The sequence below is a fragment of the Eschrichtius robustus genome, chromosome 6 (genome assembly GCF_028021215.1).
Source record: "Eschrichtius robustus isolate mEscRob2 chromosome 6, mEscRob2.pri, whole genome shotgun sequence".
In the NCBI taxonomy this organism is placed as follows: Eukaryota; Metazoa; Chordata; class Mammalia; order Artiodactyla; family Eschrichtiidae; genus Eschrichtius; species Eschrichtius robustus.
The window spans coordinates 49,768,944-49,785,471 of NC_090829.1; the positions used below are offsets into that span (position 1 = coordinate 49,768,944).

Consider the following 16,528-nt stretch of genomic DNA (forward strand, 5'->3'; position numbering starts at 1 on the left):
ACTTCATGAGTCAAACAACATCTATGCTGCTGCTTTAATGTTGCAACATTATCAACAAGGATGCTTAGATCACTAGCATCTTATGCATTCAGGCACATGGGGAGTTTGCTCAGGATTTCAAACTGCGCCCAGCGGTAATGATGTTGGATGCACTGACTTCTCTGCCAAGCCTAGAGGCTGGAACAATTAGCTCAGACACATACACACAGCACAGCACAATGTTTAGTAAAGAGAACTGGAAGAGAGGGGAGTGCTTTTTATTCTTACTTCTGTTTTACAAACAACAAAATCACATGCCGGCCTAAGAAACGAGCCACTGCTCTGAGCTCCTGTCAGTCTTTGGGTAGAACTATCTTCTACCAGATGAAAACTGAGCTTAAAAGCAAGATGCACCTTTTCAACCATGCAGACTTCAATTTGGGCATCAGATCTTTGCTCTCAGGCACAGCTACAAGTGGCAAGGAGTTGCAGGAAACCCTTAGAGAGCCTCCAAAAAGAACTTCTTCTTGAACTGTGATTGGAAAGTTTGCTCTAGCTGCACAAGGGATAAAATTACTCTAAACTGGTGAGGGTGGGAAGAGCATTTTGCCCAGGTGCAGACCCAAGGCTATGGGGCACACACCTCAAGCACTTTGCATCTTACTCCATTCCTGCCATCAGCGTTTCCCTAACTACAGACAAATGTGATGGGTGGACCTTTCAAGAAACATTTTATTGTTCATCTAATATACAAATGCCCGCCATCCTAGGCATTTGAAGTCTCAGAAGATAAATTTAGAAATAGGTCTCTAAATGCATTACACACATGCAAACTTTTAACCCTCAAATTTGAAACATGTTTTTTTCTGAGCTTAGAGGGATACTGGTTAAAGAATTTTTTATCAGAATAGATGTGAAACGAGGTACACTGTCAGTCACATACCACTGTCCAGATCATTGTGACTCAACCGGAGTAGGGCTGTGACCCTTGGGCTTGCACGTAGCCCACTGTACTGAAACCATCTGTCCACATGTTCTGTCTCTCCCAATGGACTATAAGTTCCTCAAGTGCAGGAAACCGATTTTATTTCTCTTTGTATACTCAGTGCCCAATGCAGTGCTTGGCTCTGGCTGTTAAATAGGTGTTCAATAAATATTTGTTTAACTGGACTGAATTATGTGTTCAGAAACCTAATTTGTTCTCTGATGCTGCCACCTACCTAGTGTTTACAGATCAAACCCAAAACTCCCACTCCCTCCATCTACAAAGGAAGATACACAAAAACCTTTGTGCTGGCCCCTAGGCTGTGGAGCCAGCTAAAAGTTTACGTGGTATCTGTAAGTGCATTCTACAAAATGAAACCAATGGCAATACTTTTACACCTTGTCTGCTTCTGCCCTAGGTTAGAGAACCAGGGAGACTGAATGTGTCAGCCATAAGCCTCAATGTGCCACATTTCAAACACTTCATAAACATTCTCCTAACATCACTCTCTGCTCACATGCCACCTCCTCAGAGAGGTCTTCTCCAACCACCCTTCTAAAATAAGTCCTGGCTGCTCTCTAGCAAATTACCCTACTTTAATTTCCTCAGTACCACAAGTCAACTTCTGGAAGTATATGACCATACACATTTATTTCCCCCAGAATGGGAGCTCTGTGTAGGCAGGGGGCTTGCCTGTGTGTGTATGTGTGTGTGTGTGTGTGTGTGTGTGCTGCCACCTTCCCTTCACCTAGAATTACAGGCATTTGATAAACAGTTGTTGAATTAATGGATAAGAGATAGTCACCAACAGCAAGTGTTTATAAAGGCCTGGTTTTGTTTTCAAGTATCTTGAATGGAAACCATATCAGCATTAACACGTAAGTAATTTAGTGAGGCAAGCAATGACCTCCACATCTGACAGGTATTAAGAGAAATGAAGTATGGTATTATTTTCAAATAGAAGACCCCCAATACTTGGAATGGCACCGCAGCTTGTTGGGTATATGGCTTCACAATGTTAACAATACATGTGGAGAAGAGTCAGGCACAGGATTCAGTATTGCAGACTCATGAAACCACAATGTGGTCATTGATAAGCAGCAAGAGGCACACAGTGATCTTTCTCTCAGTTAATAAACCATTGTCAGGGGTATGTCTGTCAAGTGCTGATGCTCAATATTTTCAGGAAAGTGAGTGTTTCTAGGATTTTGTTCATTGTGCCTTATATATACTAGGCATTCAATAACTAGTTATTGAGTTGATTTGATTGATCTCATTTCAAATATGCTTTGAAAATGTTAACAAGAGTAATGCCCCATGGAACAACTTTTATGCATCCATGAAAAAAAAAATTTTGAATTTGGAACAAATACTGTACCCTAAGGAAACAAAATTGCAAAGTAAATTAATTCTTAAAAAGATTTATATGACTAAATTTTGATTCCTTGAATGATGCCTTTTCAAATCCAATCTAAAATATCTAGTGTGTTTTTAATCTAATATAATCCAATGAGCTTTAATAAGTAAAGTTGTTCCCACTGGAACCAAAACCCAGCTATTCCATTTTTGTGAACTTCTGTGTAAAGGAATGGGATGAACTAATTTTTTCTGAACTTTTTATATTTAATCAACAACATCATTGCCAAAGAAAACCACTTTTCAGAAGTCTCTCTAGCCTGGTTTATAACTTATAATCAAAAACTGGAATTTTGCATCTGATGGGCTTTAGTGTGTAACATTATACTGTCATATTTTTGATGCTATAGTTAAAAGTAAGAGATAGTTTCCATTATAAAAGTTTTCCCATAGCATGCTTACCCAGAGAAAAACATTTTCCTATAAAAATGGTCTTTCCAATTCATAGGTTCGAAATTACTGTGGATAATTTTTTTAAGAACATGAATAAATTTTTGATTGGCTTCCGATAACCTTCTGCATTTATCTAGTCCCATCAGTTGGTTTAAGCTGTATATACAGGATAGGACAGAGTGATAATAATGTACATGCAAAGAAATCGCAATTTAAAAACAAAAACAAAAACTTGAGATTTGAAACCCTGACAACTTACTTGTCCTTATCCAGTTAGGGGTATATGAATTGATTTCAGCTATAGCCTGTTCTAAGCAGCAGCAGAAAATGGAAATGGGCATAAATATGAAGTCCAGAACAATCCAGGAAGCTTGAAATATCAGTGATATATCACAGTGGATCTCACAAAGATGTACCTTAGCTCTGGCTTTGACCCTTGGACCTCAGTGGGTAAAGATGCCTGGAAATCTGATCTATCCTGACAGGGTGAGGCAACCCTCCATGACCTTCCCAAAGCCCCACTGTGTCCGTGGCTCAGAGGCCAGCACACTTCACCCTGAACCGTGAGCTTCCTTTAATTGTACACTTCACTTTCATTTTCCCTTAGAGTCCTGGTTTGGGGAACTTCTCTGCCCTGTTCTGAAAACGGGAAACTACTCAAATGTCATCTATAGGGGACTGGTTCAGTAAAATATGTCACATCCAAACAGTGGAGGACCTGCTGTCTTTAGAAGAATGGGTTAGATTGATACATAGTGATGGGGGAAGGGTCAAAGGTATATGATTAAGTTTTTAAATAGAAAAAAGCAAGTTGCTGTAAAAAGTTATAAATTTATATATATATATACATATATATATATGTGCTAATAGACGCACCACACTAAACGGTGTATAGTAGCCATCTGCAGGCAGTGTGTGACAAAAGAGGGTAGACTACCAAGAACTTTCATTTCCTGCGTGATAATATTTTTTATCAGTTTTTAAATTAATTAGAACAAGTATAAATTTTGTAAGCAGAAAAAATATTTCTAAAATAATGAAAAAATATTGATAAAGACGTTATAGAACAAACATACTAGGGTACAGCAAGTCTGGTTCACATGAGTGAACCATTATAATACCTATGGCTGGAATTTAGAAGTCCATGAACCACTGAAATTGTATGAAAACTTGTATGCATATTTGTATTTTCTAGAGAGAGACTTCATACCTTTTATCAGATTCTTGCAGGTGTCTGAGACCCAGAACAAGGTTAAAAGCCACGATGCTTCCAGAAACAAAGACAGTTGCTCAATCCCTCCATTTTTGTTATCATCTTATCATGAAACATTGTATTACTAAATTTCATAGCTCCTGCCAAAGGTAAAGTCTATAACCAGCACCAAAGTATAAAATCGTGGTTCTTCCTACTGTATAGCACAGGGAACTCCACTCGATCTGCGGAGACCTAAATGGGAAGGAAATCTAAAAAAGAGGGGATATATGTATACATATAATTGATTCACTTTGCTGTACGGCAGAAACTAACACAACATTGTAAAGCAACTTTACTCCAATAAAATAAATAAATATGTAAAATAAGATTTAAAAATCGTGGTTCTTAGTCTCTTCCCTCATTTAAAAGGCCTCCCAGTGCCTTAAACGCAGTTCTAAGAGCAGGACAAAAAGTCACACCCCACTGGTTAAATGTAATAATGCCATTTTCAGCCATATGCACAGACCTAGAGATTGTCATACTGAGTGAGTACATCAGACAGAGAAAGAGAAATATCGTATGATATGGCTTATGGGTGGAATCTTTAAAAAAAAAAAGATACAAATGAACATATTCACGGAATAGAAACAGACTCACAGACTTAGAGAACGAACATATGGTTTCTGGGAGGAAGAGTGGTGGAGAGGGATGGTTAGGGAGTTTGGGATTGACATGTACAAGCTGCTATATTTAAAATGGATAACCAACAGGGAACTACTGTATAGCACAGGGAACTCTGCTCAATATTCTGTAATACCCTAACTGGGAAAAGAATTTGAAAAAGAATAAATACATGTATACGTATAACTGAATCACTTTGTTGTACACCAGAAAGTAACACAACATTGTTAATCACCTATACTCCAATATAAAATAAAAAGTCACACCAGGCTGGTCTTGGGAGAAGAAAACTTCTAACAGGAACTGAAACCCTGCGATCATTCAGAGCTTGAGGACAGTTATCCAAGGCACAAATAGCCCTGTTTTCTCCACAGAGATGAGAGATTTGTAAAATGGTGGGTGGGGGAAAGGGGTGTAGGGATTCAAGGGGAGGAAGACGTGGTTGCATTTGAATTAAGGGGGCCCCATTGGGTGGGTGGGATTAATTTGATCAGTTAAATAAGATTTAATGCGACATCATTTTTTCAGCCTTAAATTGAAAGAGGCTTTCATTATAAATGAACATTAAAATATGCAGCAAAATTATTGTTGCTATGATCTATATTAGTACTGGCTGAATTAGAGTTAGGCAATTTATCTAAAAACTGGGCTTCTGATGACCTTTGTGAAGCTGACTACCCCCAAGTCCCTAGGAATTACATGAGTCCACAAACTGTTTCACCAGCTCTGCCTTGATTCCACTGACAGTCTCCAGAATCAGGTACAGTACAGAGTTTGATAAACCTTAAGATCAAATGTGGATCCATAACAATTTGTAATTTAAGTGAGGAGCCATGGGTTATACCTGTACTGGCAAAATGGGGAGCATTTATTGGTGAAAATTAGGAATAATACTCTACTTTCCAAATGTGCTTTCCAGGTGGTTTATCACTGTCAGAACAAGCCAACTGTGGATTTAGTATGCAATTAAAGTGTCAAGTATCCCAGAGTTCTAGTGCTGACATTACCTGACTACAAAGGTTTTACAGGCAAAGAAATTGAAGGGGTTCACGTAATCCACCAAAGGCCATCGCTAACCACCATCACCTAACTGTACTGATATCTGCCATATACAAAACATAGAAACAGGTACTGTACAAAGCAGAAATGGACTCTCCAGGAGTTTTACAGTTTAGCTAGAAAAAGAAGATATAGTTAGTGAAGACAAGGAATTTATAACAAAATGCCCAAATGACGATAGGTAAAAATAATTCCATACTATTGGAATGAAAAGACAGAGAGAAAGCATGTCTCCAGGAGGGATGAGGATGAACCTCATGAAGAAGGAAGGGTTTAAACTAAATCTTAAAGGAGTTAGATATTGATGGTCAAAGTACAGTATGGGTAGGTCTACAGAATATGGCAACATCGTGGCCAAAGGTTGGAAGATGGAAACACGAGACTAGGCTGACAAGAGAGTGAGAGAAGCAAAATGATTAAACGAGTCAGGTTGAATGGACTAATTTGGATAAGGAGACAAATAAGCCTGAAAATTTTATAAAATAATAATCAACATGTTCTTAGTATATTTAAGGCACTTTAAACGCATTAGTTCATCAAATCCTCACATGAAGTAAATATCTTTAGTCTATAATTAAGGAAACTATGGCACAGAAAAATTAACTGGCTCACCTTTATTTCACCCAGTTAGTAAATGGTGGAGTCAGGATTCAAACCCAGGCCAATCAAACTCAGAACCTGGGCTCAGAATCACCATCTGACTCAAGAGTGGGAGGTCCTCAAAGGCCAGGCTAAAAAATCTGGGCTTCAGTATCAGGTGTAAAACTTGGGAGCTGGGTATCTCATAACCCTCATATAATGCTTACAAACACGGTTCTTCACTACTCTACAAGCATTGCTTTATCTGATGATTTTTCCAACAATGTTAACTGAAAGTAACAAGTATTTATTGACCAGTCCCTTGACTATAGTGCTGATTTAGATATTATAGAGTTCTTCTTCCAGACTTTATTGGGAGAATCTGTTTTATCAGTATTCCATCACCATACTTTGCACTTTTAGTCCCCAGGACTTAATTGTACCTGTTCTTCACCCACCACTTCTGCTAGAAATACAAATCATGGCAATAAACAGAATAATGTATGTTTGTTTTCAAATGTTCCCTGACATGTATAATCTTCCTGCAAGGAGAGCCACTCTTGTCAAATAATACATCCGTCCCTTAAAAACTGATTTCTCCATCTTAGGTTCATGTCTTAAAAGTCAGTTGGGTTCTTCAGTTACAGATGTACAGGACGTGACATCTGGACCCTCCTAGGGAGCAGGGGTGAACTCTTCCTCTGTTATACCCACAGTAGCCAAATGACTTCTTCTCCCACTGAGGAAAACCACAGAAAACTGTCTCCTAATGATTTACTGCCCAGCCCCTAGCCCACAAATCAAAGAATTGGGATGAGTGAGAAATAAGGAAGAATGGCAGCCAGTGGCTATGAGATGGGGAGTGAGTGTTTCAGTTTATTTTCTTAAGCCAATTAATGATGAAGCAGCGTGGAGGGAAAGAAAGACACAACATGGCTGAGAAAGACTCTTTTTCCAGATAAATGGCCAGATATCAGATTCTGTAATAAGTACTTCCACCTATCAAAACACACACACACAGTAACTTTGGGGAGGAGGAGGAAGATATAGATCTTAAAAATACAAGGTAATATCCAGGAAGCCTTGTGGATATCGCAAAATGTTGGAACTTTGAAGGACCTTTGGAAATCATCTAATCCAGACATTGCAAAAACCAGGGTCCATGAACTATACATGACAGACAGAGGTGTTTGGTTGGGCCTGCAGAATGTTGTTTGTTGTCGTTTAAATTGAGTCAACATTTTAAAGTAGAGAAAAATTCGCAGAATAATCCAGATATGTGGCTTCTCTTAAAAATGGAAGACCTACAGGTATTTCGTTTTTTTACAATTTGAAGGTTGGTGGTAACCGTGCCTCAAGCAAGTCTATCAGTGCTGTTTTTCCAACAGCATTTGCTTACTTCATGTCTCTGTGTTGCATTTTAGTAGTTCTCATTGTATTTCAAACTTTTCATGTTATTATATTTGTTATGGTGATCTGTGACCAGTGATCTTTGATGTTGCTATTGTAATTGTTTTGGGGTGCCACAAACTGCACCCATGTAACACAGGGAACTTAATAACTGTATGTGTTCTGGTTCACCAAAAAAAAAAAAAAAAATGGAAGACCTAGCGGTACTGGGCGCCCTTTCCCAAATGGCAGAAGCAAGCTGGGACAGCTTAAGAAAAGTCGTGAAGGCCCAGCTTTTGCCACAGCCCTACCACTGCCTCTTGTTCTGGAGTACAAAGGCTGGGCATCAAAATTTTCAATAAAAATAAGAGAGCGAGCGCTGAATGCTCATACCACCTTGCCTCACTCATTTGTTGTACCTGCCAACTCCCGTAGGCCTTTGAGTTTACAAGCTCTGCTCTAGTCCAATCCCCTCATTTAGAGAAGAGCAACTCAGCTAGGGTAGTAAAGTGACTTACAAAACTCAGTGCCTTAAAAGTAAAATTTTCATACACGAGGGGTCATGACAAACGGAGGATACGCACAACTGAATTTAGGCTGTGTACATGCACCTGGGGAGCAAAGCTGACATCTCAGTCACTTTATTCACACAGTGCCCCTTCCCTCCCCCAAAAAAGGGCAAAGGAAGATTCTCAAGTTTTCAGAATAAATGTACTGCCTAGTGTGGCTTGGTGTAGACAGTTTTGATGTGCCCAAATTTTAGATATGACTCCCATTTATCCTGAGGGTGTGATTTATGAGGAGACATACAAACTGCTTACTACATACATGCAAATACTTCTAAAAATGAGACTGCATAAAAACAGAACGGGGAGGAGGGGAGGATGTCTAAAAAATCCTCTTCAGAAAATGTAACTGATCTATCAGAAGGGAAGTGACTGAGATTTATTGAATGATAGCTTGTGACTGAGGTATGATGGGTACATTTACTCCGTTTAACCCTTACAGCAGCCCAAGAAAGTAATTCTATTACTCTTACTTTACAAGTAAAGATCCTGGAGCTCAGAGTCATTCAATAGCTTGAAGATGACCTGGCTATTCAGTCAGGGACCACACCCAGATGCAATCTCTGATGGGCACACTGGTAATGTTCATGACCAGGAAACGTGGCTCATTCCTGCTCACCAATATTTGTTTCCTAAGCCTGCCCGTCGCCAAAGCCCACCAAGGGCTATGTACAAAGACTTTCATAAATGTCACACTTTGAACAACCTTAACGCACAAAATTAACTCCTTTACGCAGGTTCTTGAACAAGGTTAAGAAAGCTTTGGTCCTTCCTATTATATAGCCAGCGAGCCCTAGGCAGGTGTTCCTGCAAGAATTAATAAAAGTCGCTTCTCTAAATAAAATTTCTCCTTTAGAATTGTTTCGAAAGTTAGTAGTCAAGGATTTAGCTGAATACACAAGCCAAAAGCAGCACGTTTGCGGATGGATAAGAATAATAACTAAAATCAAAGTAAGAAGTAATTCAAGAATTAGACCTTTTGAAGAGTCAGGAATTTGATTAAAATTCACTTGCTTTTTTTTCTATAATGAAACAGTTCTTTAACCACAAAACAGCTTTTATAATAATGCAGAAGAGTACGGTTCCAAGTAAAACACTCCCCCCATTTTAATCATGGCTATTATTTTTGAAAATGAAAATGGCTGAGGTCACTGTAATCTATTTTAGGGTTTGCATGGGTTGGTGGTATTCTTTTCTTGGCTTTGAGCTCTCCATGTTACCAGCTAAATGTTATAGGTTTTGCTATGTGCCCTTTCAAATCCCATTCTTTTTAATAATGTTGTTCTTTACCCACATAAATTAGAGTGAATTCTACTTCCTTTCCTAACAACTCCAGATGGGGTCCACACTTTAAAGAGGACCAGAACTTGCGTTTTCTTTTTAATTAAGTGTGTTCTTCTTAGATCAAGTATGTTCCTATCTGCATAAAAATGCAGTGGATGTTCAAATGCTGAGAGATTAGGAAAAACGTAGGATTTGTGTGGTCCATTTCAAAACCATACTGAAATATTAGGAGAACACATGTGTATCTACCCCTTCCAACTTACAAAGGCAGACAAAGATAGATGAATAAAAATGCCCAGAAACAAAACTCCATCTGGGCAGAGTTCCACACCTACCAATGCTTATGGAGTGCAGAAGCCTACAGATAGCCATTTAGGACACATCAGTGAAGCTCTCTGTCCTGTAGGACCCAGCAGGCAAAATTATCAAATATCTAAAGACGGTACGGTTACACAGTCAAGCCTCCCTTTGGATGTGATTAATACTGCACTGACTTTCTGAACTTAGCTTGGTTTTTTAATATAATTCACTACCACATCACACAGAACAGCCCAAGATCCCTCTAAATAGCACCTACTCAGTCACATGTGAGAGAATGTCTTTGCAAAACACACGTGTTGTTCAGGTCTGCCTATTAAAATGCCTTACGCTCTGTTTGTTTGTTTATTTTTTTAAAAATCAACTTGCAAGGCCCATGTAATAAGATGCTGTAGCTTTTATGGAAGAGGTGAAATAATTTTAAACACAGACACACAATGAGTTTATTTATTTAGAAACTTGTTAAATAGAGTCTGGGAATTCAAATATTCAATGTTGACATTGTACAGAACTGGCCAGGAGCCAGAACCCAGTCTCCAGAGGGACCCATTGGACAAGGAATTCAGGCCTCTCTCTCCTCCCACTTGAGCTAAATAGGTAGAGGCCATTAGTTATACCCACAGCAATATCTGAACCGCACTCAAATAAGCTGCCCTAGCCAGGGCACTTCAAAGGAGGGTAAGTGTGTTTAGCTTTTTAGTGCTGAACTGGAGCAATATGTCACACTTTTGAAAGAGTTTTGTAAACAGTTTCTTCCTTATGTAGAAACGTCTCTGAAGTTTCTTGTATGGCATGTAAGCAAAGGTAATTAACAAGGATTACACTTTTTTCATTTACTGGGGGAAAAAAATATAATACCCATCTGTGTGCAAACTGGGGATCTGGGAGAAGAAACATGCTGTTTCTCTCTTCCTTTCTCCCCTCTCTTGTTTTGTTCCATTTGTTTGTCTCCTTTTTATCCTCTTCCTCACACTTTTTCTCACTACCCAGCCAATTTCCTTGAGAACTCCCTGGTAAGCTCGGAAGGCCAGAAGAGCGGGAAGGGGAAAATCTAATTTTAGAAAGAGGACCTTGGCAAATGGAGTGGGAAGGGAACTAATGATTCATACTGGGCCACCCAGCCGAAAAGAAAAGCAGACTCCACAGATCTTTGTAGAAAGTGCCTAGAGCCTCGCTTCCAGCCCAGGAAGGGTTAACCACCTCTCCAGAAAAATGTGCCTGGCGTCCTTAGAGTGCGGCTGTCTCCTCCCGCCCCATCTCCCCCCTAGCCCCTCTCTTCCCTGCCCGGTGGGCTAAGAAGGGGCCTGCCCTGCCAGGAAGAGTGAATGAGTGTGTGCCCCCCGCCCTCCGCACTTGATGTTCCTGAACCCCTGAGCTGTGAGCGTGTGTGAGGGCGCGTGTGTTCATGCGCTGTACACGGTCGATGCGAACCCGGCTCCGAGGGAAGCAGCGCGCCAGGCACGCAGCACCTCCGAGGATGAAGAAGCAGGAAGCTTTCTGGCCTGAGCTTGGGAGCCAGGAGCCGAGCAGCTGGAGGAGGGAGGTGTGGGGAGGCCTGGGTGAGCACTGCCTCTCTCCTTTCTAGGGCCTCCCCAGCTCCACCCCCAGGCCCCATCACGGTGGGTTCTGATGGGAGGGGTGGGAGGGTGTACCCAGCTCTTGGGAATAGGGCTCTGCCAGGCCCTGAGTACCTTGGGAACAGGGTAAGAGCCATTGGCCAGAAGATGACAAGTCCTGTTTCCCCACTTCAGGGCCCACTTCCAGCAGAGGCAAAACGAAGGAGGTGTGGGGAGAAAGGAGCCTGGGCCAGGCGCGCCGAGGGCAGCAAGTCGGTGCTCTCTTGCCCTCTTTTGCCCTACTTGCCCGGGGGGGGGGGGGGGGGTACGGAGCCAGGAGTCCCCAGCTGTGGCCTTCCTACCGCAGGCAACGTCTTCAGCCTCGGATAACCTGGCCCCAACTCGGAGAAATGAAATAAAATAAACGCCCAAACGACAAGATGTTTAAAGAAAAACTGCTTAGAATTATTACCATCAACTTTTTAAAAAGAAGAAGAAAGTAAAAATGTCGTGGAATGACGCGTTAATTTCTATTCGATTAGTGTCCTACGTGTTGAATGTCTGCGGAGGAGGCCGCGCCCCGGGCAGTAAGGAGAGGACTCCGCTCAGAAAGCCTGCGAGCTGGGCTCCCCCCCGCAAAAGACACAATCACGCACACTTATACACACACCGCCACGCGCATCGTCACCCAGACCTGCGACTCCTCAGCCCCTACAAATAAAAACCTGAAAAAGGAGCCTTTTATTCCAGCCTTCCTGCCCCTGTAGCTAATGAACCGTCCCCTTCCACAGTGTTGAAGATGAGTGTGAGGGGGAAATGAAAAGCGTTGTTAACCTTCCCCTAAACACAGATTTTTTTTTTTTTTTTTTTTGGCGAAACACATCAAAATGCTGCAGGAAGACTGCGCTCCAAGTGCCAAATTCAATAAAGAAGTCCTAAGCCAGGGTAATGGTCAAGTAATGGCAAATAAACCGCCTTCCTAAAAGGGGCCTCTGCCTCCGTAGGGCAAGCGTTTTTTTCCCTCCTCAAAAGCAGTCTGAAGTAAACAAATAAAATACGTGTTTTAAACAAAGCTCTGTGTTTTAATCTGAGTTTTTTTAAGGATGAAGGAAAACGCAAGTAGTTGGACATAGGGGCAGTGGAGGCTGGAACCTGGGCTTGCCGTTCCTTTACTATCTTAGGTACTGGGCTGCTAAGGTGAGGAATTTAAGCGTGAGAGGAAGGGTCGTCATCCACCTTACCTACTTCAGAGTCTCTTTTTAAACGGAGATGAAGTGTACAAGTAACAAGTACCCCGCCCCTCCCGCTTTGCCGGGGTCTTGCTAATCGCATCGCCTTCTGGGTCTTTACGAGACTTCTGCGGGGTCCGGTAACTAAGGCGGAGGGGGGTTATTCGTTGCAACTCGTTCATTGCTGTGATTGAAACCCTGCCGGGTGTCACCTTAGGGAAGTGGGGTTCCTTCGGTGTTTCGGGCCCTAGACATGCTGGGCAGACCCAGCTTCACTTCTTTCCCATCACCAGAAGAAAACAGTTGCAACTGGCATTTCTGGCACGGCCCAGGTGCTGTCCTAGCCGCCCAAGAAAACGTCTGGGAAGACTCACGGCGCTGCCAGAGCCTGCTTGGCTTTAGTTTTCTTTTCTTAAAGGTGGGAATAAAGGCCAAGGGCTTTAGACAGTACAAATGTCAATCTTCTTGCTTTTCCCTTCTTTATTTTTTTAATGAAATGGTTTATTCCTCCCAAATGATTTGCAACCAATTTATCGGTTTTAACTATTGTGTAAAAAAAAAAAAAAAAAAAAAAAAAAAAGCCCTGTAAGTTGGGAAGTAGGTTGTGCATTCAGTCTGAGTTTAACTTCAGCGGGTACTTTCAGGGTCTGTGGTCCCTAGTTTGGGTCCATGGAATGCTGTACCGTAGCCAAGATCGCGACAGGACTTGGCCACCAAAGAAATTTACAAAACACAAAAAGAATAACAATCTATCAAGAAAACAACTGTTTCTAAGTGATTTGATTCCATTGCAATGTTTACTTTTGCAACAAGAAAGGTGGTTTTGTTTTTTAAAGTATGCTGGTCACACTGCCTCTTCCTAACCCAGAGAAAGAAAGAAACGGGTGCAGACACAGCCACGAAGTTTTCGTTAGATTCACAGCAGGGGTAACCGACTGTCTCCGCCATGCGCTAGGAAACTCACGCACTACGCTGGGGAAGGAAATAGCGCTTTAAAATACAAAAAATCCTTAGTTTTAATATAATTTCCTTTATTACCCAGATTGCAACTGAAGAATTGCATAAAGCAGCGCTCTTGTCTGAGAAAGGCAGCCGCGGTGGCAACAGCTGGAGCAGCGAGCGAGAACCTGAGGCTTAGCAAGAAAAGTTTTTAAGAGTTCGCATCTAGTTATCAGAAAGCCGCAGCCGCATCCTTAGAAACACTAGAGACAAAATAAACGGGTCTCCCACTGGATGAATGACAAGTATCATCAGATCGGAAACCAGGCTCGGTTTCTGGATGTTGAGTGGCCTGTGCGTGCGGGAATGTTTTAATACGGCAGTGTACAACTTGGTAATTAAAATAGTTGAAAAAGTTGCCCAAGAAATTCGAAGGGTTTTGTGTTCTGCTTTCACTTCGGCGGATACCAGGCAATGAGGCGCGCGAAGCGTTCGGCTTTCATTTCACAACTTAGGCAGAGTTGAAATCGGCTCTCCCACCCCCGCCTCGTCCCCCGAACCACACACACATACACGCACACACACACACACACACACACACACACACACACGCCTAACCTTCAGTCGGAATTGAAGCCCCCAGGCCTCCGAGCATATGTACATTTATTCCTCCTCAGATGAAAATAAAGACATCGGCCCCATTAAACGCAAACAGGAAAAACAGGAGATCCACTGGCGCGCTTTGACACTATCGAAGCCAAGTGAAATGAACAACATCCGAAAGAGAAATAGATGGACTGATGGCCCAAAGAGCCCTATACATAGGTTGATCCCTGAGACCAGAGCGAAAGGAAACGTATTTGGGCATGAGGGAGTGCTTGGGTGAAGCCTGGAAGAAGCACTGGAAAGACGCCTATGATGACAGCATCTCGCCGGGCTAGACCGCGGACGCTTACCGCCAAAGAAGCCGAGCCCGCCGAGGTGCCTCTGCCTGCCGCGCGGCTGTGGCGGGGACACCAAAGGCGGGAAGGCGCGGGGCGTACTTGGCTTTAATACGCAGGGGTGGGAGAGGCTGGGGATTTCACTTGAGGGAAGCGTCCCACCCCACCATCCCATCTCTACTTTCTCTGGTCCACAAGCAAAACAATTAGAGTTCTGTTTTCAGCGAGGGGAAGAGCGAACGGCGGCCTGTGCTTTTCCGAGGCTGCTCCAGCCCCGCGTGCTGACACCTTGAGGAGGAGCGCTTTGGACTGCTCCAGATTGCTCCAGTTCTCGGCACCGCTGGGTACCCTTAGACTCGAGGTAGAAGCATTTGGACAAACCCAGTCCCGTCGCCTACAGTCCCGGCTGAGGCTCTAGCTTTCTCGGACAGTGTCGGCTCGGCGGGCAGGGCCGGGCAAAGTCACCCAACACTTCTGCGAGAAGGGTGGGGGATGGGCGTACCGTCGCCCCCGCCCCGAACTCAGTCGCCCTTGTCCCGCGTGACGAAGGCCGCTCCACGCCGGGCAGGCAGGGGGCGCCGGGGAGGGTTAGTGACCCGAGACCTCGGCTACGTCCAGAAGTAGCGCGGGAGGCTCCGCCGTACCCTCTCCGCGGCCCAGTGTCCCTGCAGCCCGCCCCCTGGGGGTCACTCGGCGCCCAGCCAGCCTGGAGCTCGCGGGCCGGAGCGCGCCCTTTCGGCCTCCTTCTCCTCGGCGGCTGCCGCCGCTGGCTGTGCGCCCTCCACTCCCGGCTCTCCAGGCGCTCGCGGGGCCTCTTCTCTCCCCACCTGCCCGCAGCTCTGCTGAGCCGGTAGCTCGGCTCTGCCCGTGCCCTCCCCAACCCCCAGACTACAGCCTCCACCCTCGTCTCCCCCACTCCCCACCCCAGTCCTCCCGCCTCGCCGCGCACGCCTGAGTGCACGGCCGAGCGCACAGCGCCCACTACCGCAACCGCCGCTCGGCGCAGCCCGCCAGCCCGCGCAACTTCCAGCGGCCGCCTCGCAACTTTTCCCAACTCCACCACTGCTGCCCGCCGCCGCCGCCGCCGCCGCCACTGAGGCTCCCTGCGAGCCTGCCACCCACCCCAAACCCCAGAAACAAACCCAGACGCGAAAAACCTCCTCTCCCCAGCCCGCCCCCCACCCCATTCCCCGCTCCCCCTCCCACACCCGGGACCAGCTGGTTGGCCAGAGGCAACTCTCCTCCGCCTGGGGGGAAGGAGAGGGGAGGGGGAGACTCTCGCGTCTCCTCTCCCCCACCCCCCACCCCACCCCACCCCTTCCCGCTCGCTCTCGCGCTCTCTCCTCCCTCCCACCCAGGTCTTTGCTGCCCCCACCCCGCCCCCACCCCGGGGTTGCCACAGCTGGTCCGTGCACGGGGTTTGAGGGCTGCCCCGGCTCCTCTGGCGCCCAAACAAGGAGCGAGAGCTCGGGCGGCCGGCGCGGAGGCTGGGACCGGCAGGTTGCTGGGTCTGCTCTGCGCCTGCCCTCCACCCGGGGCCCCGGCGCGAGAGGCAGCCCCGCGCTCCCTCCCGGAGCGCTGTAGACAGATATGCAAGATGGCAGAGGAGGGGGAAAGCCAATAGAAAAGGGATATTGCACCTACTTGTGGCCAGTTTCCTTGCCCTGCCTTTGGATCTCATGCTGTGCCCAGTCCTGCAGCCGCTGGTGTGTGGTTGGGTTTTTTTTTTCTTGGATCTTTTCCTTCTTTTGCTCTCCCTCTCGCTCCCTCCCTCTCCTCTCTCTCTCTCTCTCTCTCTCTCTCACACACACACACGCACACACTTACACACACTCACTCTCTGTCTTTCCCTCTTTCACTCTCTCTCCCTCCCTCTCTCCCTTTCTCTCAATCCACACTCGCTATCTCTCCAGCATTGTCAGTTTGGACACCTTCGCACATGCGCGCTAGACGCCCCTCCAACATCTCAGCGCCGCCAAAAAAAGTTTGGAGCGATTTATCACTTTGATTTGGAGATCT

At 44.7% G+C, this 16,528-nt stretch overlaps 1 protein-coding gene across 1 annotated transcript in view; it reads right to left on the minus strand.

Moving 5' to 3' along the window:
* The window catches only part of MECOM (MDS1 and EVI1 complex locus), a 566,050-nt gene extending 549,691 nt beyond the window's left edge, over positions 1–16,359 (minus strand). Inside the window, exon 1 of the mRNA XM_068546208.1 lies at positions 16,154–16,359. Within this exon, the coding sequence (XP_068402309.1) occupies positions 16,154–16,190 (37 nt within the window). The 5' untranslated portion in view covers positions 16,191–16,359. The remainder of the gene's footprint in view (positions 1–16,153) is intronic.
* Positions 16,360–16,528: the final 169 nt, after the last annotated feature.